Raw genomic sequence first — 25,640 nt, 5'->3', positions numbered from 1 at the left:
TTGTCCTTTGTCCCTTTTAGTTTCTGAGTCACCGAATAATCATCATAAGCAAGTTTTTACTTTATTCAGATTCATCCAAGTTCAATTTCTATCGAGGGTACTTTAGGAAACTTTAGACTGCGTGATCTGTCACTTGGGTCTGATCACTGTTGGGGTTGGCTTTGTGATTTGCGGAACCAAGAAGCTGAATCCCTAATACAGGTAATTAATAATTTTGCACAGAAAAACCTTTTTGCTCTTACATTGTTTCCAACTACTATCTGTTAACCTTTGGCCTTCTCCAGTTTACATTCAATTCCTACAGCATTGAAGATGATGATTATGAAGGATATGATTATAGTTTGAGTGGCCGGCTTTCTGCTGTTCGCATTGTTTTTCTTTACAGATTCGTCCAGGAGGTACATTTTTGGCTCTATATTTCTATATTGTTACAGTGTGCAAACAGTATATGCTGGTCTGTTCAATTTCTTCATGTCATGCAAAGCTTTTATAGTTGTTACTCGAGCTTGCAACATCAATGAACTGTAATACAGCCGAAACTCATTCCGACAGTGTTTAATATTTGCCTTATATTCTGTTGTTTACTTTTATTTTTGTCAGTAGCTCTGATTACTCTGATATTGAAGAAATTGGGCTAATACAGGTGTCATTTTCAAGAGAACAGTTGGGTTATTAAGTGTAATATTTGCAATCAATGTGCTATTCTTTTATTGCTCATGCTGTGTTACAATATAAGTGCATTACTGAGTGTAATTTGGCATCAATTCGTTGTGCATGTATATTAGTTGCTATATTTCATTTATCCCATTATTTATCACAGACAAATGCCAAGAGATTGCTATCATTTTCTATTACTGGCAATAGACATAAGTTAAAACCTAAATTAAATCAGGAGGTGGCATGAATTACAGGATTGGGTTGACCAACACCAAATGCACGAGTTTTGCTGGGGTATCAGTCACCAAGAACACAAAAAGTTGTATATAAAAGTCACATCTGCTACTTTTTTGAAATCTTCTGCCTAATTTCTGTAGGGAATTGTTTATGTACTTATGTTTATGTTTAGCTGAACAGATGTATGTTTCATCTATATATGAACCCCAACATAGGATGTTGCTTGGTTCTCTGGAGTTAATGGGTAAAAAAGTTCGAAATACTTACCTAGTGAATTTCTGCCTGAGGGAGAGGGATCAGACCTTCCTGTGCACATGTCCCTCTATCACTGTGAAGTCGAAAGAGGCCTCAACTGCCGATGCTATGAACTATGCTCATTTTACTAGTCTGAGTTTTGTTTAGTTGGTACTGATAAGTGTACAAAGTCGCTATGTTTAGAGTGACAGCTGGTTTGCTGGTATAGCTTCCTTTCTCCCTCACCGAGGACAAATTGCATCTAAGAGTAAAAATATTTGGATGGCCGTGTGTAACTAATCCTAAATCTGTGGGAGAAAGCCATTCACAGTCAATTCCAAGATCAAGATTTCTGGTCTACTTAGGCTACTTAACTTTATACAGGATCTGCATTCTCTCTTTATAATTTTAGAAGTCTCATTTTTTTTCTGACTAACATAATTGTTATCAAGACTCGTGATATTCTTTGATGCATGTTAAATAATCTGCATCCTGCAGGTAAGTGCGTACTTCATGGAGCTTGCCACCCCACATACTGAAGAAGCAATTAAACTTGTTGATAAAGTTGGAGGGATAGAATGGCTGATCCAGAAATACGAGGTTGATGGGGCATCTGCTGTAAAACTGGACCTTTCACTGGACACTCCCATAATAGTAGTTCCACGAAATTCACTGAGCAACGAGTTAGTTTGTGTTCTCCTTTTATCTGCTTGACTTTAGCTGTACTTTTATTCTGTGAAGATAAATTGGAGAATTACTATGCATGGCATTCTGTAACCTTCTGAATTTCTTTCAGAATTCTGCCTCTTGAAACTGGAAATCATTATGAGTGGTGGTGATCCTGAGCATTACTTATTGTAGCTGGTTCCAATCAAGTTCGACTAGAACTTTTATTGGTAGCGCTTTGGTTTAGTGTAGTTTACTCGTAGCACTTATTCATAACTCGAATTTGAAGTAACCCATGCCGTATATGGATTTTAAGGCCTCGCCTTCCTGCTCTCTGATGTACAAATTCGCTGTTATTTGTAGCAATTTGGTCTATTTTGGTTCTCATTGTCCTATTTTACCCCTGATATTTGTTCTCAACATTCTACTGAAGAGTGAGCTAACCTATGTTCTGATGAATTATAAGGACTAATCTTCCTAGTCTTTGGTTAACAAAATGGATCTTCGATCTTCCCAAGTGTTCTTTTCTGCCTTTCTCTATTCCTGCTTACCTGACTGCTCAAATTTCAAAATCCGTGTATTAAGACAGTTAGTTTTTAGAAGTGTTTTGAGTTCTTAAAAGTACTTCCCCCCCAACTTTGAGATATGTCATGAAGTGTACTAGTGTAGTAACCATTTTTCTCCATTTAATCTTTATTTTGAATCATAAATGGAGAGCTGGTTTACTCTATCTTTACAGTTGTCTACTCTATCCATTTTTCTTTAGATTGAAATACTACGGATATCTGGTAGGCGAGGCTTTATATGCTACCCTATATTCTTTTTGTTTTCTTTTTACTTGAACTTGTTTTGTCTTTTCTTGTGAGATGTAAAAGTGATAGTTAAATATTTCCCTTCAAGAAACCCCTGCTTGCTTAAGTAAAGTCTTATGTTATTGTATCTGTTCTACAGTTTCATGCAACTTGATCTGGGCCATCTACGGATCAGAAATGCATTCAGTTGGTATGGATGTCCAGAGAAGGATCCTTCAGCTGTTCATCTTGATGTTCTTGATGCGGAGGTTGTTATTTCTGTTTCTAGTTTTAGAATTGTGTCTCAAGCTCAGTCTTTATTCTGATTCTATCAGTGTAAATGCAGATTTTGGGAATCAATTTGGCAGTTGGAATCAATGGCTCCATCGGTAAACCAATGATACGTGAAGGAAGAGAAGTTCATTTTTATGTTAGGCGCAGTTTAAGAGATGTCTTTCGCAAAGTCCCAACGCTGTCTTTGGAAGTTAAAGTAAATTTTGTGTTACAATACTTCTTATTCTGCTTCTTTGCTGTTATTTATGTTCATCCTCATATGCTTCCTGTTTCTTGCACCAAAGCATGTGGTAAGAGGCTGTTTGATCTCTAGCTTACTTATTGTGCTCATCTTGATTTAATTTCAGGCTCTGCCCTCTTCTGTGCTCCCCATGTGGTCTGTTGTTTTTTAGACGATACATCCTTTACTGTAATTAGCTTTGTACCTCCACTATGTCTATAGATCTAATGTAGTAGTGAAGGAGTCATTGCATTGGGTTGTTTAGGGTTAACTTAAATGCTTTGCATATAAATTCTAGAAGTAGTCTAGGATGTTAAGCTTGGGGGAGAGGGTAGTGATTTGGAGGTCGGGTAAGTTGGTGCAGTAGAACACTGCAGTGAGGTAAAGAAACTAAGGTTTTCTTAAACCAATTACTATATACATTTATATATATATCGGTACTGGACTTGAAGCCAGTTTTTATTCCTGTCCTTTATATCTCATTTTGTTGTAGTAGCCGCTGATCTTTTATCAACCATACATTTTATATACTTACATGATTTCATTATTCTTTTTCCTGTGGTACAGGTGGGTTTGTTGCATGCTGTGATGTCCGATAAGGAGTATAATGTGATTCTTGATTGTTTCTACATGAACTTGTGTGAACAACCAACTCTTCCTCCCAGTTTCCGCAGTAGCAAATCTTCTGCAAAAGATACGATAAGATTGCTGGCTGATAAGGTAAACATGAACAGTCAGGTGCTTTTGTCGCGCACTGTTACGATAGTGGCCGTTGAAGTTGACTATGCATTGCTAGAGCTGTGCTATGGGGCTGATCAGGATTTCCCTTTGGCTCATGTTATTGTGAGTAATTTGTGAATGTTGTTCGTGTGTGTGTTTGTGTCTGTGCTTTACACAGTGTAAGAATTCATGCTTGCTGCTGAATTGGTTTCTTGCAGCTTGAAGGTCTTTGGGTGAAATACCGGATGACATCATTATCAGAAGCTGACTTGTATATTACAATACCTAAGTTCTCAATTTTAGACATTCGTCCCAATACAAAAGCCGAAATGAGGCTGATGCTTGGGTCATGTACTGATGTCCCAAAGCAAATGTCCTCTGAACAAAATTTAGATTTACCAAATTCAACGATGTTTTTAATGGATGGAAGATGGCGACTCTCATCACAATCATTTGTAGTTCGGGTGCAGCAACCTCGTGTCCTTGTTGTTCCTGATTTTATTCTGGCTGTCTGTGAATTTTTTGTGCCAGCCTTGGGAACCATAACTGGCAGGGATGAAATGATGGATCCCAAGAATGATCCAATTTCGAGGAAGAATAGCATAGTTCTTTCTGCTCCTCTATATAAACAAATAGAAGACGTAGTGCATCTATCTCCAAGTTGCCAACTCATAGCGGATGCTGTAGGAATTGATGAATACATATATGATGGCTGTGGGAAGACTATCTGTCTGTCCAATGAGAAAGAAGTGAAAGAGTTGCATTCATCGGGAGCGGGGCCCATCATTATCATAGGGCGGGGTAAGAGGTTGAGGTTTGTGAATGTAAAAATTGAGGTACTTTTCTAACTGCTTCCTCTTCTTTTTCTTCCCCCCTTCTATTTTGAATTGTTTGCTACATATATTTATTTTGGGTAGAAGTGTCTGCCCCTAATGTTACTAGCTTCAGGGATCTGTATTTGGAATACATTGATGAAAAAGGCTCTGATAGCCATCTTTCGTACTATTTTGAATTGTTTGTTGCATATATCTGTTTCATATATTTGGGATATATTGCTGACAAAAGGCTTTGGATGCTATCTCTCGTTCTATTTTGAATTGTTTGTTGCATATATTTATTCGGGATAGAAGTGTTTTCTCCTAATGTCCTAGCTTCCGGTATCTGTATTTTGAATATATTACTGACAATAGGATTTTTAAGCTATCTTTTGACAATTCGCATAATTCTTCTTTTAGTAGCATGCTCTTCTGCTCTACATGTGTTCTTTGTTCCTAACTCCAATGACATTGGAGTGGTTTCAAATCCTCAATGACTGTAGTTTTAGAAATCTGTGTGCTCTCAGTATGTCAGCTTTGGGCGACTTTACCTCTTGTCAAAACCAACAATCTTTTTCCTGCTTCTAGGAACTGACCTTACTTTCTTATTTGATTTCTGTAGAATGGCTTACTTTTGAGGAAATATACATATTTGAGCTATGATAGTTGCTATTCAGTTTCCCGAGAAGATGGTGTTGAAATTTCCTTCCAGGATGATAATTATCTGAATAGAAACTGGAAAGACTCAGATCACTTGGAAGAAATGTCGCACACTTCAGATGCTTCTGGCCCAGTTCAATGTGAATCAAGTAAAATGCCAAGTTTCAGTTTTGAAGCCCAGGTAGATTATCTTCATCTCTGGTGATTTATTGTCTGATACAAAGTAGACTGTCCTTGTATTCTGTTCACTTGCTTATATTTTCTCTTTCATTACTTGCAGCTTATTGTGCTTACTTCTATGCAGTTTCTTTTAGTGGATCAATAAATTTTACTACTTACAGACAAAGGAAATGAATGTTAGGTCGGTTCTGATTCTAGTTTGATGTTTTGAATAACTGATGTCTCCGAGATATAGGTTGGCTGCTAAGTGCAAGCTCTTATCCTGTTTTCTAGGTTTCTGCTTCTCAAAGTACATTATCATCAGACGACAATTTTGAAGCATAAAAATTCTCTTTTCAGTTGGGAGCATACAAAACTTAATTGATAATAACTCCTAAACCAGTCAATAGCTTCAGGAAAACTTATGTTTGCTCTGTGTGTTACATAATGATGAGACTTGGTAGAATTGTACACCTGAGGACCCTTATACAGGATAATGTCTGTGGGAGGACTTTATTTTTGTTTACCATATTATGTTCGATTCATGCTTCCCCCTCTTGTCTACAATTTGAGTCTTTGTTTTGCGTGTTTGGGCTTGACTATTATCCTTGTAACAACTTGGCCTTTTGTTTCAGTTAGTTGCGTGCTACTGAATACTGGAGTACTTCCAGTTTAATGTTGTGCGCTATCGTGGGATCCTGCACCTAGCTTTTTTTTTCTTTTGACCCCAGAATGAAGCACCTCTATGGTGTTTGCAGGATTTGCTGTTCCGTTTGGCCCATATATGCCACTTAACTTCATGTTCAAATGTTTATGCTATTAAGAATAAGAATGGGGAACAGTTTAGTAATTAATAGTTCTTGTGCTTATATATCTCTTAGAAGCATCTGACTCTTTGTTCTTTACTCAAACTTATTAACATATGATGGTTTCACCTTAATTTAATGGAGAAATATCAAATTGATTCTTAGTGCATTCCATGAAGCTATTGGCATAACTTTTAACAAGCTATTGAAATGTCTATACTGCACTCTCTGTTTGTTTCTTGAGTGCAGGCTGGGTTTGTTCTGGGATTGAATTTTATCAAACTAGACTCACATTTTGCCTTCATTGAAATAGATTATGCTTATTATATACACTATTTCGTTATTTTGCAATGTTGAGTAATTAAATTTTCAGGAAGTTACAGGTTTAATACCTGCAGTTAGGAATATTGTTTGCTCTTTCAGTGTGTGAAGATTAATTTGGTTGTCAAAGTTCTTTTTGTCTTGTCTGTATGCTTATGTGGTTTATTTTTCTGTTATAGGTTGTTTCTCCTGAATTCACCTTCTATGACAGCAGTAAGTCTTTCCTGGACGATTCTATGCAGGGTGAAAAGCTTCTGCGTGCAAAAACTGATTTCAGCTTCATGTGAGTCTTAGCTTTATGTATAGTGTGGTCATCATCTTATTGTATTGTTGAAGGGAAGTTTTTTGATTTGGTGGTATTGCATGTATTTCTGGAATCCTATGATAATAAAACTTTTTTAATCACTACTTTATGATAATAAGTTTTGCTTTCTTAATGTGTTCCCCGTGTTTGGTGGTTTGGCATTTGCTATGGATATATACAGGTATTCTTATACAATAATTTCCGCGATGGTGTTTATTTTTTATGGATTGATTTAATTGTTTACTATGGAAATCGAAGGATATTCCAGTTTGAGAGATCCTTACGCTTTAAAGATTAGTCGTCGTATTTGTTCCTTTCTATCTGATGCTGGACAACAAGTATTACTTCTTTCTTTGATTTTCCAATAGGTATGCGTCAAAAGAAGATGATAGATGGATACGGGGCCTTCTCAAGGATCTAACTCTAGAGGCTGGTTCTGGTCTTGTTGTCCTTGACCCAGTGGATGTATCTGGGGGATATACTTCTGTGAAAGATAAAACAAACATATCACTGATGTCTACCGATATATATGCTCATCTTTCTTTGAGTGTTATTTCCCTTTTACTTAATCTTCAAAGTCAGGCATCTACAGCACTGCAATTGGGAAATGCTGACCCCCTGTCGCCTTGTACAAATTTTGATCGAATATGGGTGTCTCCAAAAGGTGTCTGTTTTCTTCTCTGAGTTTATTTTTGGGAACTTTTTGCCTCTTATGAGTTGCTTCTCTGTACTTTCTGCACCCACTAGCTGCTGGAAAATGAAAAGAGATAAAAAAGAACAGTGAAAAGACTAAATTTTCCCCTTTAGTCAGACTAATGTTGGTTATTGTACTATTTGTTCACAGAGGATGAATGTCTCAACAACCTGACATTTTGGAGGCCTAGAGCTCCGTCAAACTATGTAATTTTGGGTGATTGTGTAACATCAAGGTAATTGAGAAATATAAATTGCATTATTGCTTGTGGTTATTTGAAGTTTTCTTATACAGGAGCATGTTGAGAGGTAATCACTGTACTGTCTTTGTTTGCGTGGTGACCTTATACAAATATGTTCACTTCAAAGATGAATGGGATGAATAACAGATATATTGAGGGAGCAGGTGATTTCCATTATTTGCTGTAGAGTGTTGAACTTCAACTATTTGAACTACAATGACCTCCCCTGCATTTTGAAATTACCAAAACCTCGCTTCCATCTTTATAATGTTTCCTTGGACTTGGCAATAGTGTTAGCCACATTATTTAGGCTTTTTTCTTCCGTATTCCTTCTGCAGTTGAATGAATTTCGGTAGGGACATCTAGGAAGCTATTTTGTATTTTAAACTTTGTCTTGCTTCTCTCTCTGTCTGTATGTTAATCTCTTTGTCTTGCGTCTCGGTAGGACTTCCACTCTTGCATGTACACTCTAGGCTAACCACTATGCAGTTGGGATAACTTTTGTTATGACGTTTAGATTTTGTGACATTAAACTTTGTCAAACTTTCATCTGTCAAATTCAAATACTGTATATCCTATTTCTTGTTTCTTTCTGATTTTGCTTTGTTTAAACTGTTTTCCAATGACAGTCTCCCGTGTTACTTTCACTAATGTATTCTTTTAGCTGTTACGTCTTGCTGTTGATTGGCAGTGTTGACGTATGTATTGATTGGTTTGTTTTCATAATTCTCAGGCCAAATCCTCCTTCACAGACAGTCCTGGCTGTGAGTAACACATATGGTCGTGTGCGGAAGCCTCTTGGTTTCAAGCTCATTGGTTCTCTTTCGAGTATTAGGGGACAACAGACTCGAGAAGTTCCTTCAGATAGTGACAGTGACTGTGCTCTTTGGTTACCTGTTGCACCTCCTGGTTACTTGGCAGTAGGATGTGTCGCACATGTGGGAAGTCTACCACCTCCAAATCATGTTGTTCATTGTATTCGTTCTGACCTGGTGACATCCACAACATATTCAGAATGCCTACTGCATACGTCTGCTAATCATTTATTTGAATCTGGATTTAGCATTTGGCGACTAGACAACTGTGTGAGGTCATTTTATGCCCATCCATCAGCTGGCTGCCCTTCCAAAGACTGTTGCTTTGACCTGAATCATCTTCTTCTTTGGAACTCTAGCCAGCGACAATCTTTATTGGATGAATCTGTATTGGATTTTAACAGCGAACAGGAAAATGCATGCCCTCAGACAAGCAACAGGGGTGCAACTTCATCTGGTTGGGATGTTTTAAGATCAATTTCTAAAGCAAGCTCATTTTACATGTCAACCCCAAACTTTGAGAGAATTTGGTGGGACAGAGGTGGTGATATTCGCCGACCATTTTCAATATGGAGACCTATACCTCGCCTTGGATATGCCATACTGGGTGACTGCATAACTGAAGGGTTAGATCTTCTTCTGTCTATGTATTCTTTGTCAGTGTTATGAATTTTGTAGCGCAGTTTCTGCTTTTATAGAACTTATCTTGCTTTTTGGTAATGCTGCATCCAGATTGGAACCTCCTCCATTAGGCGTAATTTTCAAGGCTAATGACCCTGAAATTTCTGCAAAACCTGTACAATTTACAAAAGTTGCGCATATTGTGAAGAAAGGCCCAGAGGAAGCATTCTTCTGGTACCCTATTGCCCCTGCTGGTTATGCGTCTTTGGGATGTATAGTAACACAACACGATGAAGCACCTCCATTGGATTCTATTTGCTGCCCAAGAATGGATTTAGTTAGCCAAGCTAACATAGCTGAGATGCCCATCTCGAGATCATCAAGTTCAAAGGCATCTCATTCTTGGAGTATTTGGAAAGTTGAGAATCAGGTTAAGTTGTAGGAATTCAAATCAACTGCAGTTCTTTTATTCACCATTTTAGTTTCCAATTTTTTTCTGTAAAGGCATATTTTTCTTGACCTTCAGTGTGCTTCGTTATTTATGCAGGCTTGCACATTTCTTGCTCGTTCTGACCTGAAAAAGCCATCTAGCAGATTAGCATTTGCTATTGGTGATACAGTGAAGCCAAAGACACGGGATAACATAACAGCTGAGATGAAAATAAGATGTTTTTCTCTGACTATTTTGGATAGCTTGTGTGGAATGGTTTGCACCTTGCTGATTAATATTTGCCTTCTCAGTGGTCAATATTTCTTGAGCTTGTTTTGTATCTTGATTTTGTATGTGTTTTCTTTCCAGATGACTCCACTCTTTGATGCTACAATTACTAACATCAAGCTGGCCACACATGGTCGAGTTGAGGCGATGAACGCAGTGTTGATTTCTTCCTTTGCCGCATCAACTTTTAATATTCATTTAGAAGCATGGGAGCCACTTGTTGAGCCATTTGATGGAATATTTAAGTAAGAACTTTAGGTGATTGAACACTTATTCCTTTTCTTATTATACTGGATAACGAATCCATTTGCGAGCTGACTGGACTAAATAATTATTCTTCTACTTGGAAGGCTTGAAACATATGATACCAACTTAAGCCAACCGGTAAGGGTAGCCAAAAGAATGCGAATTGCTGCTACCAGTATTTTGAATGTGAATCTGAGTGCTGCAAATGTTGATACCTTAGCACAAACCATAGATTCATGGAGAAAGCAGAGGGAACTTGAAGAAAAAGCAATGAGATTGTTTCAGGTTAAATGATGTGCTAATTTTTCCCATCATACTCTCCCCATGCTCTTATTCTTGTTTGTCCCTCTTCTTAACAACTTGTTAACTTCGCAGGAAGCTTCGGGTCCTGATGCATCTGACCAAAATTCAACCCATCTGGCTTTGGATGAAGATGATTTTCAAACTGTGACAGTGGAAAATAAACTTGGGTGTGATATATACCTGAAGAAAACTCAGGACGATTTTGATACCGCCAGTTCACTGCACCATGATGATTTTGCTGCCTTGTGGATACCACCTCCAAGGTATTCTGACAGATTAAATGTTTCGGATGACTCAAGGGAACCTCGATGTTACGTTGGAATTCAAATACTTGAAGCAAAGGTTGTTATTCGTAAACCTTCATTATCAACAGCTTTGTCACTCTTTTCTTGAGGATAAGTAAACGTATTGAAGTTCTAAATTGTTGTCCCATTTCTGTACAGGGTTTACCTCTTCTTGATGATGGAAACAGTCATCGATTTTTCTGTGCTTTGCGCTTGCTTGTAGAGAATCAGGAAGCTAGTCCCCAGAAGCTTTTTCCTCAAAGTGCGAGAACAAAGTGTGTTCAACCATTGACTACTAAAGTAAATGATTCGAATGAAGGCACAGCTAAATGGAACGAACTTTTCATTTTTGAAGTTACTCGTAAGGTATGGGATGCTCATGAGGCCTTGTTTGATTTTGTTTTCATTCTCAGTTTTCAATTTTTAGTATTCTCAAGTGAATTTTTGTTTTTGTGTTGGGTTTCGCATGAGAAATGTGAATATGTGAATTTGTTTGGGTAGTATGTTTTATGATAGTTTTTATTATGAAAAGACGTGATAGAATGAAAATGTTTTTGAAATAGGATGTTCTGTAATATCTTTTTCTGTAAAAAGACGTGATGGAATGAAAAACGTGTTTGGATTAGGATATTTTGTGATAGTTTTGCATGAAAAGACGTGATAGAATGAAAAAGTGGTATTTTTTAATAGTTTTATCAGTTTGTATTATATAATATGCTGTCCTCACCTCTGGCAATGTAATGTGTAAATTCCGATGAATCCAAAAATATTACTTCAAATTCTGTATCTTTATTTTAACCCTTATATAGTCTGACTAATTATATAAACTTTTTCTAGGCTGAATGCTCTATGGTATTATGTTTGTCTGAAATGAGGTTTCTGTGTACTTGCTGTTAGGGAACGGCTAAGTTGGAGGTGGAAGTTACAAATCTTGCTGCAAAGGCTGGTAAAGGTATCAGCCAAATAGCCCATTGGCTGGCACATCCACACTATTTCTTTCTTTCTTTTGCCTCTTCAACTCAGAACCGGTGGAATCTGACTTATTTCATCTGTTGTATATAAACGAACTTTTGGAGGATTTATAATTTTATGCAGATAGCTTAACCTAATGAGATTTTAATTTTTTCCATATATGTGTTGCTAGAGTACAAATTGTGTTAATTTAGCCTGTGATGATCTGACACCTGCTGTTTGGTTAATATTAGGCGAGGTTGTGGGTGCTTGTTCATTTTCTGTTGGACATGGAACAAGCATGTTGAAAAAGATTGCTTCTGTTAAAATGATCCATCAAACAACCAATGTTCAGGGTATTGCATCTTATCCCCTAAAAGGAAGGGTAGGTGGAAAGTGTTTTTCTGTTTTTATCTTTTGAAGGATGTGTTTAATACCATAACTTTCTTGTGTCCTTGCCATATTCTTTTCAGGGGCAAGATAATGATGAAATGCATTCTCGTTGTTGCCTTTTTGTATCTACTTCTTACGTTGAGAAAAGCATGGTTACTGATGTAGACAATAAACGGGGAGATGAGAATGAGTTAGATGGGGATATGGGTTTCTGGGTTGCACTTGGCCCTGATGGTCCCTGGCATGGTTTTCGTTCATTACTCCCTCTATCAGTCATTACGAGGAAACTGGAAGATGATTTTGTGGCTTTAGAGGTTTCAATGAAAAATGGCAAGAAGCATGCAGTTTTCAGGGGCTTTTCTACCGCTATAAATGACTCAGATATTAAATTGGACATTTCTATATGCCATATCTCGGTGATTAATGGTAATGATGTTTCTTCTGGGATAAGCAGTAATAACATAGTCGTCGAAGAGATTTTCGAGAATCAACAATATCATCCAGCCTCTGGTTGGGGTAAGAATGAATATGGTTCTCCTGATAAGGAGCCAGGGCGTTGGAGTACTAGGGATTTCTCATATTCATCTAAAGTGAGTCTATTTCTTTTAAATGTTTAAAAGAATCTGGTTTTTCTCTTGCTTTTAAATTTGATAATATTTTTATTGCTTTGTTCCTGCTTCTCTTAAAGGAATTCTTTGAACCTCCTCTTCCCCCTGGATGGACGTGGGCGTCAACGTGGACAGTTGACAAATCTCAGTTTGTTGATACTGATGGTTGGGCTTATGGCCCTGACTTTCAAAGCTTAAGATGGCCTCCGACTTCTCCAAAGTCAGGAATGAAGTCAGCTCGTGATGCTGTCCGTCGAAGGCGCTGGACGCGCACAAGGCAAGAGCTTGATCACTGGTCGAAACCAAAGCAAAGTTTTCTTGACATTACTCTGTTTCCAGGTTGCTCTACAGTTTTACCATGGAGAAGCTTATCCAAGGACTCTAGACAGTGTCTACGAATTCGTCCATCCAGTGATAATTCTCAAACTTCTTATGCTTGGGGCCGTCCAGTTTCTGTCGAGAAGGACGCATTATCTGTAGACCAAGGTTTACTTGCTCGTCAAAGTAGCCTGAAGCATGAAACTAAGACCGGAATTTCTCCACTGAGGCTAGATCAGCTAGAGAAGAAGGATCTTCTTTGGTGTTGCCCTGGATCTAGTGGTAGATTATTTTGGCTCTCCATTGGCACAGATGCAACAGTTCTTCATACAGATCTTAATACCCCTGTATATGATTGGAAAATATCAGCCAGCTCCCCGTTGAGGTTGGAGAACAGACTTCCTTGTTCTGCAGAATTCAAAATCTGGGAAAGGCTGAGAGATGGTAAAAACGTAGAAAGACAGCATGGTCTTGTTTCATCCCGTGGGACTGTACACATATACTGTGCTGACATACGGAATCCGATATATGTAATGTTATTTGTTCAGGGTGGTTGGGTCATGGAAAAGGTAATCTCTTTCAATTTGAGTTGCATGCGAGTGTTCCCTTTGTTGTGCACGAAACCATTAGAAATGTTATTAATTGTTGATGTCATCTTTCTGTCACTTGATAAACCAGGACCCTGTTCTTATCTTGGATATATCATGCGGTAATCATGTTTCCTCATTTTGGATGCTTCACCAGCAGAGGAAAAGGTAAATAGGCTTAGAAGTCTTCATAAATATGTTTCAGTGATTTCTTCTTCTGGATGTATACTGCCCTTGTGCAGTTAGTTTCGGAAATTCATACAGTTGGGTTTTCTCTTTTTCTTTTTAAGGAAGAAACCCCCCCCCCCCCCCCCAACCTGGGGGGACTCGAACAATTTGTACAGTTGGATTGTTTGTCTTAATTCATCAGTATTTAATGCGAAATTGGGTATGCATGTGTGCTCTTTGTCTGTTCCAATTGCATTCTAAATTACTTTATTCAGCGGAGAGGGGCCTGCCCTTAGTGGATACTTATAATTTGTAAGTTAAGAGCATCATTGAGTAGTTATTTACCAGCATGTGGTGTTTGCATTTGATACAACAGAGACAGGCTTTGATGGATTTCGGTATTCTTACCTTCAAAAAACCATCTTTTAAGCAAAGTATCCAACTATATGATTTGTACCAGGACTTCTGATTTTTCTTTATTTACTGATAATTCAGTTCTAGACTGTATACTGTGTTGACTGAAAGGAAACTTTATTAGCTATGTATATGAATCATATATAAAATTGTTTCAAGAGAGCAAAATGTCAATGATAATTTAGTATTTGATTTTGGCCGAGAATTTGAGTGGATAACAATCTTCTGTGGTTCATTGTCCCCGGGGGGGGGGGGGGGGGTTAAAGGAAGAGAGAGATTGAAATGGTATGTTAACTACTGTGACAGTGGCCGCATTTTAATTTTCTTCATAAAGTGATTGAACAAAAAGGAGGTGCAATTAGCCGGCCACAACTGCCCAGTGGGCGATGCTATTGCCAGCAGTTTTTTAATTGCTCCCGAGCAGACGAAGTGCACTCATGATGGGATCCATGATGCAATTAATAACAGATCTGGCTGTGCCGCTGACAATGTCTAGGTTTTGTATGAAATTGAAGGAACCCCTTGATTTATACCAAGTTATCAGTTTCACATTGTGCACATGTTTGTTTTTCGGATAACTACGCCGTGATTTATCAACCCTAATTTTTAGCTACCAGTTATCAGTGCCTAGAATGATGAGCATAGTCATGAATGTTTTTCATTCTTTATTGTGCAAGAAAAATCTTTTCTTTGTGAAAAACCAAAAGGATAATATGCCTGCATTAATAATGCTAGATTAGGTGATCTAATTATTTCTCTTTTCATTTATTTGTTCGTGATTTGCAGAAGGTTAAGGGTCAGTATTGAGCGCGACTTGGGAGGATCTGCAGCAGCCCAAAAAACAATAAGGTTTTTTGTTCCTTACTGGATAAGTAATAATTCCTTCCTCCCATTGGCATATAGAGTGGTGGAAATTGAACCGTTGGAAGGTGCGGATATGGATTCTCTTTTGATCTCCCAAGCCGTTAAATCTGAAAAATCAGCATCCAGATATCCTTCAACCTCAGTGGTCGGGAGACAGGTTGGTATGAGGAAAAACATTCAAGTACTGGAAGCTATTGAGGATACTAGTCCGATACCAAGTATGCTTTCTCCACAAGACTACATTGGCCGTGGTGGTGTTATGCTGTTTTCATCACGGAATGATACGTATCTGTCCCCAAGGGTGGGTATTGCTGTTGCCATTCGGAATTCTGAGAATTTCAGTCCTGGGGTACCACTTCTTGAGTTGGAGAAAAAGGTAAATGAATATAACATGTAGTCTTTGTAATCTGAGAATTTTTAAATTTAAGTATTATAAATACTTACTAAATTGACTCCTCAGCAAAGAGTTGATGTGAGGGCATTCCGCTCTGATGGAAATTACTACAAGCTTTCAGCTGTGCTGCAGATGACTTCAGACAGAACAAAGGTAAAAGTCTCGTCATCTGAATTAAGAGATATACCCACATTTTACAATTTTGTTTCATTTGTATTTCAAACTTTCCTTGTCTTCTTGAGCCCTTTCTCTGATTGAATTCTTTCTAGGGTCATGCAAATCTGCATTTAATATGATACATTTCTATAAATATGAGGAGCCTCAAATTGCAGTGCTGTCATATAAACTTACATAGCCTTGCCTTTGGTTTTGGAAATTACTGATCCAGTTCTATAGTTTCCCTATTATGTGGACAGACTTTACAGAATGTGGCACAAGCAACAACAATGGAAGAGAAGTTCTATTTTGACCTTGCACTACTGTTTGCTAAATTTCTGGGGGAACTTCCCCATGGAAACCATGTTTTAGACTTAAATTTATGAATTCCTGTGCTTGTGGTGATGCTTAAATTCAAACATGAGGTGTGTAAATATAATTGCTGTACAAAATTACAAATATAGTCTTCAGTGAGGAACCTACTAGCTGATATCATAAACTGAAATCTTCCGCGGATGGGATCTTCGGAGAAAAAACTCTCATCTTTTCCTACATCTCTTGTGTATGAGATTCCTATCTAATATGTGCTTTTGTTTGCAAGAGATCATAAGCATATGTTTGAATCTCAATTCCTCTGTATGTCCAGGTGATACATTTCCAACCGCACACAATGTTTGTTAACAGAGTTGGGAGTAGCATATGCCTGCAGCAATGTGATACTCAATCGCTAGAATGGCTTCATCCTACTGAACCTCCCAAACATTTTGGATGGCAGTCTGGAAAAGCCGAGTTGCTTAAGGTCTGTGCAACCAGCCATATCCTCTATAAACATACTCCCTAAGATAGGTGACTGACTTTATCTATCCTTCTTGGTTAAGTTGCGGATGGACGGGTATCAGTGGAGCAAACCGTTCGCGATTGGTTCTGAAGGTCAAATGTCCATATGCTTGAGCAGTGAGCTAGGAAGTGATCAAATGAATCTTTCGGTTAGAGTAAGAGGTGGGACAAAGACCTCAGGCTATGAAGTTATATTCCGTCCTGATTCGTTTTCAAGGCCTTACAGGTGATAGTTGAATCATACATCTTTGAGAGTAACTAATTGATGTCACCTAGAAGTGATGCATCTCAGTTTTAGAATATCTATGTTATCCATCTGTTTCTTTGTTAGGGTTGTGAGATTTATGTCTACTCAGCTTGTTCCTTGTGTAAAATCATTTTGTAGTGTGGCAACTAGTATATACTTCCTCTGTCCTATTTTTTAAGAGAATGACTTTTAGATGAGAGCTGAAAAGGTGAAGATTTATGTATGTTTACATTATTGCCTTAAAATTAGTGGATTAGAATAAGTTGTGTCTGATGATTTATTTTAAGTGAGGTACTTTTGAAGGGGGAAAAAGCATCCATTTCAGGGGATGGGGCCTTATTATGGGAGATCCCAGAAAGGAAGTAGAAGTGACAATGTTGTGACGGGGGGGGGGGGGGGTATGTAATTACTAGGAACGAAACTTTCATGTGTGCATGTTTTCTTTTATCTTTTATTCAAAAAGATGATCGATTTATAATGTTCTGGATTTATTAATTCATTTAACAGAAAATGCTGTAGTGGCGGTGTGTCTGTTTTCTTCCCTTAATAATGCTGATCCTATAAACATAAATAGGATCTTTAATGATGTGTTGACTAACATTCATGATACTTTATTGTCAACCAAAGCTACACATTGACAATAGTAAGTAACTCAAATAACGGTTTATTTATCCTTTAAAGTTGTTCATGTTTACAAAGGTAAATAAAGGTTTCTGATTTATTTGTCCGTCTGCCAAAGTCTGTTACCTAAACTGAGCATTGAGCTGAACTTCCTGTTCTTGTTACTCTACATTCTATATTTCTAATACACCTCTTCTATAGGATTGAAAACCGCTCTTTCTACCTACCAATAAAATTTCGGCAAGTCGATGGTTCTGAGGACTCTTGGAAGTCTCTACTTCCTAATGCTGCCGCTTCTTTTTCATGGGAAGATCTTGGCAGAGAACGATATTTGGAACTATTAATAGATGGAAATGATCCCAAGACATCACAGAAGTACGATATTGATGAGATTAAAGATCATCAGCCCATCCAGGCTGCTGGAGGAGAACCTAGGAGAGGTCTACGAGTCACTGTCATCAGGGAAGAGAAAGTAAATGTTGTTAAAATGAGCGATTGGACGCCAGAAACTGACGTAACTACACTTTTAGATCGAAGTCTTTCATCTGTACAACAAATCTCCGAAAGTAAGTCCCAGCTTCGGCCGTCAACATCCGTCTCAGGTTGCGAATTTCATCTGATCCTTGAAGTTGCGGAGCTTGGGTTGTCCATTGTTGATCATACACCTGAAGAGATATTATATTTATCCCTGCGAAATTTTCTGCTGTCATATTCCACAGGACTAGACTCTGGAATTAGTCGGTAAAATTCTTGGTCACAGACTCTAGGCTGGGCCCACTTTTACTTGTGTATTAGATTTTCTCTAACAATTAGCTTTAACTATAGTTTAGATTGTCTTTGTTTTCCCTTTACATTTGATCATATCTTTTCTATATGCTTGTGCTAATACTGGATTTCATTAATCAGGTTTAAAATAAGAATGGGGGGAATTCAGTTGGATAATCAGTTGCCTCTAACTCCAATGCCAGTTCTCTTCCGGCCACAAAGAGTTGGCGAGGATACTGATTATATTTTGAAGCTTTCTGTGACTCAACAATCTAGTGGAGCTTTAGATTTGTGTATATATCCTTACATAGGTTTGCAAGTGAGTATGGTGAAGTATATTTTACTTAAAACTTTTTATTTGTGATGCTAAAAGATGATTGAAAAATGTTGTGCCAGGGACCTGAAAATACTGCCTTTTTGATTAATATTCACGAACCAATAATTTGGCGGCTTCATGCCCTGATCCAGCAGGCTAATATAAGCAGGATCTTTGATACTCAGAACACTTCGGTTTCAGTTGATCCCATTATTCAAATTGGGTATGTGAAGCATTATCTTCTGCGATCATTTATATATGTGTTTCTGCATTTGCTTCTAAGAATGTGGGTCGAATTATAGTACTTTTTATTGGCAGTGTTCTCAGTATCTCAGAAGTTCGTTTCAAAGTAACCATGGTTATGTCCCCAACTCAACGCCCAGTGGGTGTCCTTGGATTTTGGGCGAGCTTAATGACTGCTCTGGGGAATACTGAAAATATGCCAGTAAGCATGGGCTCCTTTAGTTCTTCCATAATGTTGATCTGACACTGTTGTTGATATATATTTTTACATCTGAAGGCTTTGACCAATTAAATATTTTGGTTGGGCTAGGAAAGTATGTGTTAGCAAACCAGAGGACTGTCTAGTCCATTGATAATTTACATTCCCCCAAATGTCCTTGGTAGTTTACTAAGACAAAATATAATAATCATTGTACTACAGTTACTTAGTTCTCTCTTTCTAGCTATGTGTCAACCGAGATCTTGTATGCAAGTACTCTGATATTTTTCATATACTCAGGAAGTATTTTTACTCCCTCCATTCTAATTCCTTTTCTTTTAAGTTTCCTCTACATTAGGTGACGTCATTTTGTAGTTTCAAAACATTATGCTTGCAGTAGCTATTAAATTATAGGAATCAAACTATTTGAGATCCCAAATTGACTGATAAATAACAGATGGTCTTCTGTATTTTCATATCTTGGTGATGTCGAAGAAATGTTAATGTAGTATTTCCTATGCTGTTTTATCAGGTCCGTATAAATCAGAGATTTCAGGAAAATGTGTCTATGAGACATAGTGTTCTAGTCTGGAATGCTCTCTCAAACATAAAAAAGGACATTCTCAGTCAGCCCCTGCAGCTGCTTTCGGGTGTTGATATTTTGGGCAATGCAAGTAGTGCTCTTGGACATATGAGCAAAGGTGTTGCTGCGTTGTCCATGGACAAGAAATTCATACAAAGTCGGCAAAGACAGGTTAGAAAATTTTTCCATTCAACAAACGTTCTTAGATATTTTGATCCTGACTGTCAGTTCAGAAGTGTTGATCAACTCAATACCTTCATCTAACAAGATGCCTAATTATGCTGCTAATAGAAAATTATTGGACATTTCAAATTATTGTTCCCATTGTTTGTGTGACTAAGTGCTTAATTAGAACTTTGGACAACAGAAAATATTTCAGATTTTCTCGTTACATGTCAACCATAAATGCTTTACTTGTTTGCTGACCATGGAATTGAACCTTCCAGATAATATTCATACTACTCTTTAGCGTTGAACCATGAAATGCCTGGCTTATGTGGTGAAAGTGCTGAAAAATTGCAGACTTAGAGCTTGTTTGGTTCGGGTGAAAATGAATGCATAAAAAAAATTAAAGTAAAAGAGAAGTATAAGAAAAAGTCTCATGTTTGGTTGGGGAGAATAAAGGAAGGGGAAGTAAAACTAGATGTATATAAAGCACCTTGAGAGCCTAAATTTGTTTCCGTTCAAAAGTGGGCAGAAAGGTGGAAGTATAGGACTGAAAAGATAAAAAAATACCCATTTTTATTTTTATTTACTATAGGTAATAATGTAATATTGAATTATTTTACTAGTAAAAGAACTCCTTTATTTGAGATGTTGGCACTGAAAAAATATTTCATTATTGTTATTGTTTGATGCATATTTTTATTAACCAGTTTTCAGGTTTAATTTTTAATAATTTAAAATTACTTTAATGACTTGTGTAATTTCTAGTACAAAATGATGAGAAAAGGATTAGTTGGTAGAAGTACATAAATTTAGACTTTCCTTCCGTAAGTATTTGGTACAACTAAAGTATTTAAGATTTACTTGCCTTTCCATCATACCAAAAAGAAAATGATTATTTTTTACCTCTCTCCTTCCCCTTTCACTCCTCCTCCCCTTTTAACTTCCCGTTTCCTGTCACTGAACCAAACAAAGCCTCAGAATGGGTGTCAAATAGAAGTACCAAATAAGTTTTAAGGGACATTTATTGATAGGTGACGATTTTGTTGTATTGTGTGCAGTCTCTCGATTTCTTTCCTTCTATGGGACAATTTGAGGTTTCTCTAGTTGAAGGCACAAAAAGGTGTGCGGTGGGTGCCTTTACCTGTGGCACTGTCTGGCCGCACCTTGACATGTTGATTGCTAATTAGCTGATTCTACCTAAATGCAAGTGTCCCTTTGAGATGAATAAAGTAAAGTTTTAATCAAGCTTCAAATGATGAAATCAAATGCCGTTGTTTTAGCATCGTTGTTAGCTGCATGCTTGTTAACCTCTCATGATCTTCACACTGATTAGGCAATAGTGCATGCCCTTGGATATGTGATCCTAGCATGCAGTCTTCTTTTCTGTATGTGCATACAGTATTTGTTGAGTTATGCATCAAGTTTTCCTTCAACTTATGTTTACCTATTCCTTGCAGGACAACAAAGGTGTGGAGGACTTGGGTGATGTAATTCGAGAAGGAGGAGGGGCCTTAGCTAAAGGCCTGTTCCGGGGAGTCACTGGCATTTTAACCAAGCCCCTTGAGGGTGCAAAAGCATCCGGTGTTGAGGGCTTTGTGCAGGGTGTTGGGAAGGGGTTGATAGGTGCTGCCGCTCAACCTGTTAGTGGTGTTTTAGAACTTTTGTCAAAAACTACAGAAGGTGCTAATGCAATGAGAATGAAGATAGCATCAGCTATTGCTTCGGAAGATCAACTCCTTCGCCGGAGGCTACCCCGAGCTATTAGTGGTGATAATTTGCTTAGGCCGTATGATGAGTATAAAGCACAGGGACAGGTACACTCTCTTGTGCTCTATGCAATGCTCCCCAGAATATTTGTGCCATGTTGGCTGGTCGAGGTGTCCTACAACCAGGATGATTGTGATCAGGATCATCCATGGATCTGATGTCCATTGTGCATCAGATGCCTTTTAACTCCTTACTTTTGTTCTTAACTGAATCAAATTCTTTGTTCTTTGTGAACTCTTACACTTATCTTAACATCAGGAATTCTAATCATCAACAATGTAAGAAATGAATCAGTCATTAACAACTATCAGCAATCAACTATGTAAAGTAGATAATGCACGCAGTTTTGTTGGACTTAAAGCAAGACATTATAGTCCCACATATGCTACCTCCTCTGATAACTATAATGGGAAAGGTTTTAAGGCCTGCATTTTATTGTCTGGTGTAATAAATAATTCTATTTGATTTTCGTTGTTGGGGTTTAATTACCTGGTTGTTTTAAGCTTTATTTTCCTTCATCCCTTGGGCATACTTGCTTAAAGTTGATCCGTAATATGAATCTTACGCACCCTCTTTGCCATGATGAAGGTGATGCTGCAATTAGCAGAATGCGGATCATTTTTTGTTCAGGTTGATCTTTTCAAAGTACGAGGGAAGTTTGCCTTAACAGATGCCTATGAGGACCATTTCCCACTTCCCAAAGGCAGAATCCTTGTGATCACTCATCGAAGAGTTATACTGTTGCAAGTGAGTTATGAGTGCCAACCTGTGCTTCTGATTCCTTATTGAAAAGGATATATATCAAATTCTCCCTGTCAACCTTTTACTGGTATTGAAACTCAGAATGTTGCAATATCTTGTTTCAGCAACCATCCAACCTCATTGGACAGAAAAAATTCAACCCCGCCAGAGATCCGTGTTCAGTGCTTTGGGATGTCGTGTGGGATGACTTAGTGACAATGGAACTCATTCATGGGAAGAAAGATCAGCCTAATGCTCCACCTTCACGAGTTGTTCTATATTTACAGAGTAAATCATTAGATGCGAAGGATCAAACTCGCAAGATAAAGTGTGAACGTGATTCTGGTCAAGCATTCGAGGTTTATTCTTCAATCGAACAAGCAAGATCTACTTATGGGCCAACACAGTCAATGGTTCGGTTTTGTTTCTGATAATTCTTCTTACACTTAATGCTTCTCTTGTTCTTCTGGTCTTTTTCCTACGTACTAAAATGAGCAGAATATTAGATCATTGAGGTACTTGGATTTTCTAAACTTGCGAAGGGCTTTTTGGTGTAATTTCTTATAGATTTACTTTGGCTGTGTGGTTCCAGGGCTTACTAAAGAGGAAAGTGAGGAAGCCCTATTCTCCTGCAATTGATGCTGTAATTCCTAAAGGAGGATACATGTTGTCACCCACCCTACCAGATGCCTTTATCACTAAATTCAACTCTTGGTGCAGTGAATAATGATCATTATGGCAAAGTAACTGCTGCTATAGAGCATGCTCAAAGGTCGCTAACAGGACGAGGGATATGCGATCCAATAGGTGAAGCCGTCTGCAAGCTAAGATATCGGCTGGCTCATTTTCTTCAACCTCAATTATCCCCACTTCAGCTTCGGAAAACAAAATAAGGAACAGTTTTGTTATGGAATTACATCAGTTTTGCACAAGGATTTCACTCAAAAGCGTAGAAGTCAGAATACAGGCCAATGGCCATGAGTACTGTGGTGCTGTGCCTGTCCTTAGGTGCCAAGAAAGCCTAAATGAAAGACCTCAAGAAACACTGGACAGCTGCAAAGAAATTGTGCTCATCTCAAGTCCTGTGGAGAAGGAAACGGTTGTTTCCTGAAATCATATAGCAGCAAAGCAAGTTGCACTCTGGCCAACTGTTAATTTGATTCTCTTCATGCTTTTCTGCTGTGATGTAGAGTTGTCATCCAGAACCCTATGCTTCTTAAGACGATTCAAGAATCTATATGTGTTGGTGCATATCAAGCATCTCATGCTTTTTTGGGAAGATGGAACATTCCTGTATATATTTAAGTCAAGTTTTCCTAAAATGTACTGTTGTCCGTCTCATGTAAATAATTATCAGAATATCATTGGTATATATTCATTTTGTTGCAGAATGTTGCTAGGCTTGGTTGGCCTTTCTGACCGCAGTTCCAATTTGGTAAATAGATTTAGCAAGCACAGAAATATATTGCCAATTTAGCTGGAACCGCTTTCTATTCTTAGTGCCATATGGAAATTCCTGTTCACTTTTTCTCTTCGGAATTCTGACTGAATTAGGGTAGGGTGGCTTTGTTAATATCAAATGCAGAGCCAGCTGACCTCGCCACTGAATGAAAAATAGCTCTTACATGTTTGCTTTCAGGATATATCTTTATATTTGAGCAGCATAGCAATGATCACTATTTTGTTGTCTTTTCTTTTTTTTTGTTTATATTTTGTAGTAAGGATTTGGATGTTACCACAAAGACCAAAAACTAAAATGAGTTTCAAATTGCTTCAGTTGAATCAAGTACTTGGGCATTCAAGACATTGGAACGAAGGAGATCAGATATACAAAATTCAAGAGAATTACGTCTGAAGTTGAGGGTGGGTGGTTCTTAATAATAAGTGATGATTGTGCAGTTGTTGTACCTCAAGTTTGTGGTAGACCTGAAAATCCAAAATTTTGTTTGAATGTATTGGGATGTGGCAGATGCTGTTGGGATTTTGGTACCTAGGTGTTAATATACAAAAGTGAGGGAGAGGGGGGAGGGGAGATGGGGGATGGGAATTGTAACTGTATTCCGCAGTTGATTTTATGTATGTATTACACTGTTGTATTTTACACATTATAAACATAATAATGTGATTTTTACTATCTGTGTAAAGCTCACTTTATTGATGAAAACCGGAAACTCAGAACTTACATTCTTGGTGTTACTCCTGCTCTGGATTCTTCTCCTAACAGTCTTCCTGAAAGTATTATTCTAAAATACCCCTCTGACTTGGAAATCCAAGACAAGGTGTCCAGCCTCATGTCGGTGACTGCTGCACTGATACCCTTATGATAATCATGAATCATTTACTAGATAAAACAAGTCTTCAACTGGATATTCAGTTATTTCAGGTATTTTCTTGTGCAGATACTTTGTGTTCGATGGTCTTGACAGCATTTGATAGGATAAAAATGTAAAATGAGCAAGCGCGAGAAGTGGGATAAATGGATGGGATTTGAATCCCACCCCCCTAGCCCGGATTCAGAAGAGGGGTCAAGTCCAGCCCACTACCGGGCCTTGCCATTTCATCCCGGGCTACGCAAATGGAAAGTAAACAGTGGGTATTGCCCGATTAACGCGGATATCCCGTCATTTCCGACTTAGTAAACAAGGCCTAATAAAATTGCCTTTTAGTCTTCCCTGGAAAGACATCACTGGATGTCACGTTCGGCACTCTCCAGGAGCACTGCAGTTTAAGGTCAAGGGAGAATACTTACATGACTGTTACAAGGGTTTTGATATCCCATCTACTGATGGGAGAAAGTTTGTAGAATCGCACAGTACATAATGCAGCAGACGTTCTACTTGAGACACAAGCATCAAGGTGCAGGCACATATACCTACATAATCTTCAACTGTCTCAAGCAGGTTTGATTGAAGAAGCCATGAATTCAGATAAATTCGACAGAATCACAGCTCAAAGAAAGCTGAAAATTTTTCGCAAGTACTGGGAGAACATGCTCCTGGTGTTTCAATTGTCACAGTCCTGGATCCTCGATATAAAATGAAGTATGTTGAATTTTCTTCCTCAAAGTACAGTACCTAAGTCTGGAACCTCACATGTGTGCACAGTTTTAGATCTCTCAACAGACTTTATGATGGCTAACTGGAGAAGAGTAGCTCTTGAGCAAGTAAAACTCTGAACCAGAAGAAGAGCTTCTGCAGGAGATTGCTAGCTTTGGGTGGTGATTGTTTGGAAGAATATAAGCAGTTTGTTCATGGTGAAACAGATGGGCGGCCCCCCAAGAGGGAGCTAGATTGTTATTTGGAAGAAGTGGTGCATGGTTTTATCATGGAGGGGAGCAGCACTCTCCAAGATGACTCGTGATCTTTTAGCCACACAATTTGGCATGGGAAGATTAGATGCAGATGTGGTGAATGTGTTGGCATGTTCAATGGTGGCAGAGACCTTACCCAGGTCTGATTCTGTAGTTTAATTTGGTGTCTCATGTTCCATTTACA

The 25,640-nt window shown here is 38.1% G+C and overlaps 1 protein-coding gene across 1 annotated transcript in view; it reads left to right on the top strand.

Moving 5' to 3' along the window:
- Positions 1 to 23,537, top strand: part of LOC105178851 (calcium-dependent lipid-binding family protein) — a 40,739-nt gene extending 17,202 nt beyond the window's left edge. Inside the window, 37 exon segments of the mRNA XM_088885732.1 lie at positions 70 to 201; positions 285 to 398; positions 1,627 to 1,811; positions 2,746 to 2,854; positions 2,932 to 3,075; positions 3,667 to 3,942; positions 4,038 to 4,655; positions 5,257 to 5,475; positions 6,760 to 6,863; positions 7,253 to 7,548; positions 7,729 to 7,813; positions 8,553 to 9,260; positions 9,367 to 9,685; positions 9,803 to 9,961; positions 10,055 to 10,218; positions 10,324 to 10,504; positions 10,595 to 10,864; positions 10,966 to 11,172; positions 11,704 to 11,758; positions 12,012 to 12,142; positions 12,231 to 12,740; positions 12,839 to 13,645; positions 13,755 to 13,831; positions 15,032 to 15,485; positions 15,570 to 15,656; positions 16,306 to 16,458; positions 16,538 to 16,722; positions 17,566 to 18,105; positions 18,271 to 18,448; positions 18,526 to 18,668; positions 18,764 to 18,890; positions 19,420 to 19,641; positions 21,096 to 21,452; positions 21,994 to 22,152; positions 22,272 to 22,559; positions 22,739 to 22,834; positions 22,836 to 23,537. Of these exon segments, the coding sequence (XP_088741858.1) occupies positions 70 to 201; positions 285 to 398; positions 1,627 to 1,811; positions 2,746 to 2,854; positions 2,932 to 3,075; positions 3,667 to 3,942; positions 4,038 to 4,655; positions 5,257 to 5,475; positions 6,760 to 6,863; positions 7,253 to 7,548; positions 7,729 to 7,813; positions 8,553 to 9,260; positions 9,367 to 9,685; positions 9,803 to 9,961; positions 10,055 to 10,218; positions 10,324 to 10,504; positions 10,595 to 10,864; positions 10,966 to 11,172; positions 11,704 to 11,758; positions 12,012 to 12,142; positions 12,231 to 12,740; positions 12,839 to 13,645; positions 13,755 to 13,831; positions 15,032 to 15,485; positions 15,570 to 15,656; positions 16,306 to 16,458; positions 16,538 to 16,722; positions 17,566 to 18,105; positions 18,271 to 18,448; positions 18,526 to 18,668; positions 18,764 to 18,890; positions 19,420 to 19,641; positions 21,096 to 21,452; positions 21,994 to 22,152; positions 22,272 to 22,559; positions 22,739 to 22,834; positions 22,836 to 23,039 (9,063 nt within the window). The 3' untranslated portion in view covers positions 23,040 to 23,537.
- The last annotated feature ends 2,103 nt before the right edge of the window (positions 23,538 to 25,640 follow it).

The sequence above is a fragment of the Sesamum indicum genome, linkage group LG10 (assembly GCF_026168435.1).
Source record: "Sesamum indicum cultivar Baizhima isolate 11 linkage group LG10, ASM2616843v1, whole genome shotgun sequence".
In the NCBI taxonomy this organism is placed as follows: Eukaryota; Viridiplantae; Streptophyta; class Magnoliopsida; order Lamiales; family Pedaliaceae; genus Sesamum; species Sesamum indicum.
The sequence above is the reverse complement of the archived record's forward strand: the minus strand, read 5'-3'. Positions and strand labels throughout refer to the sequence as shown.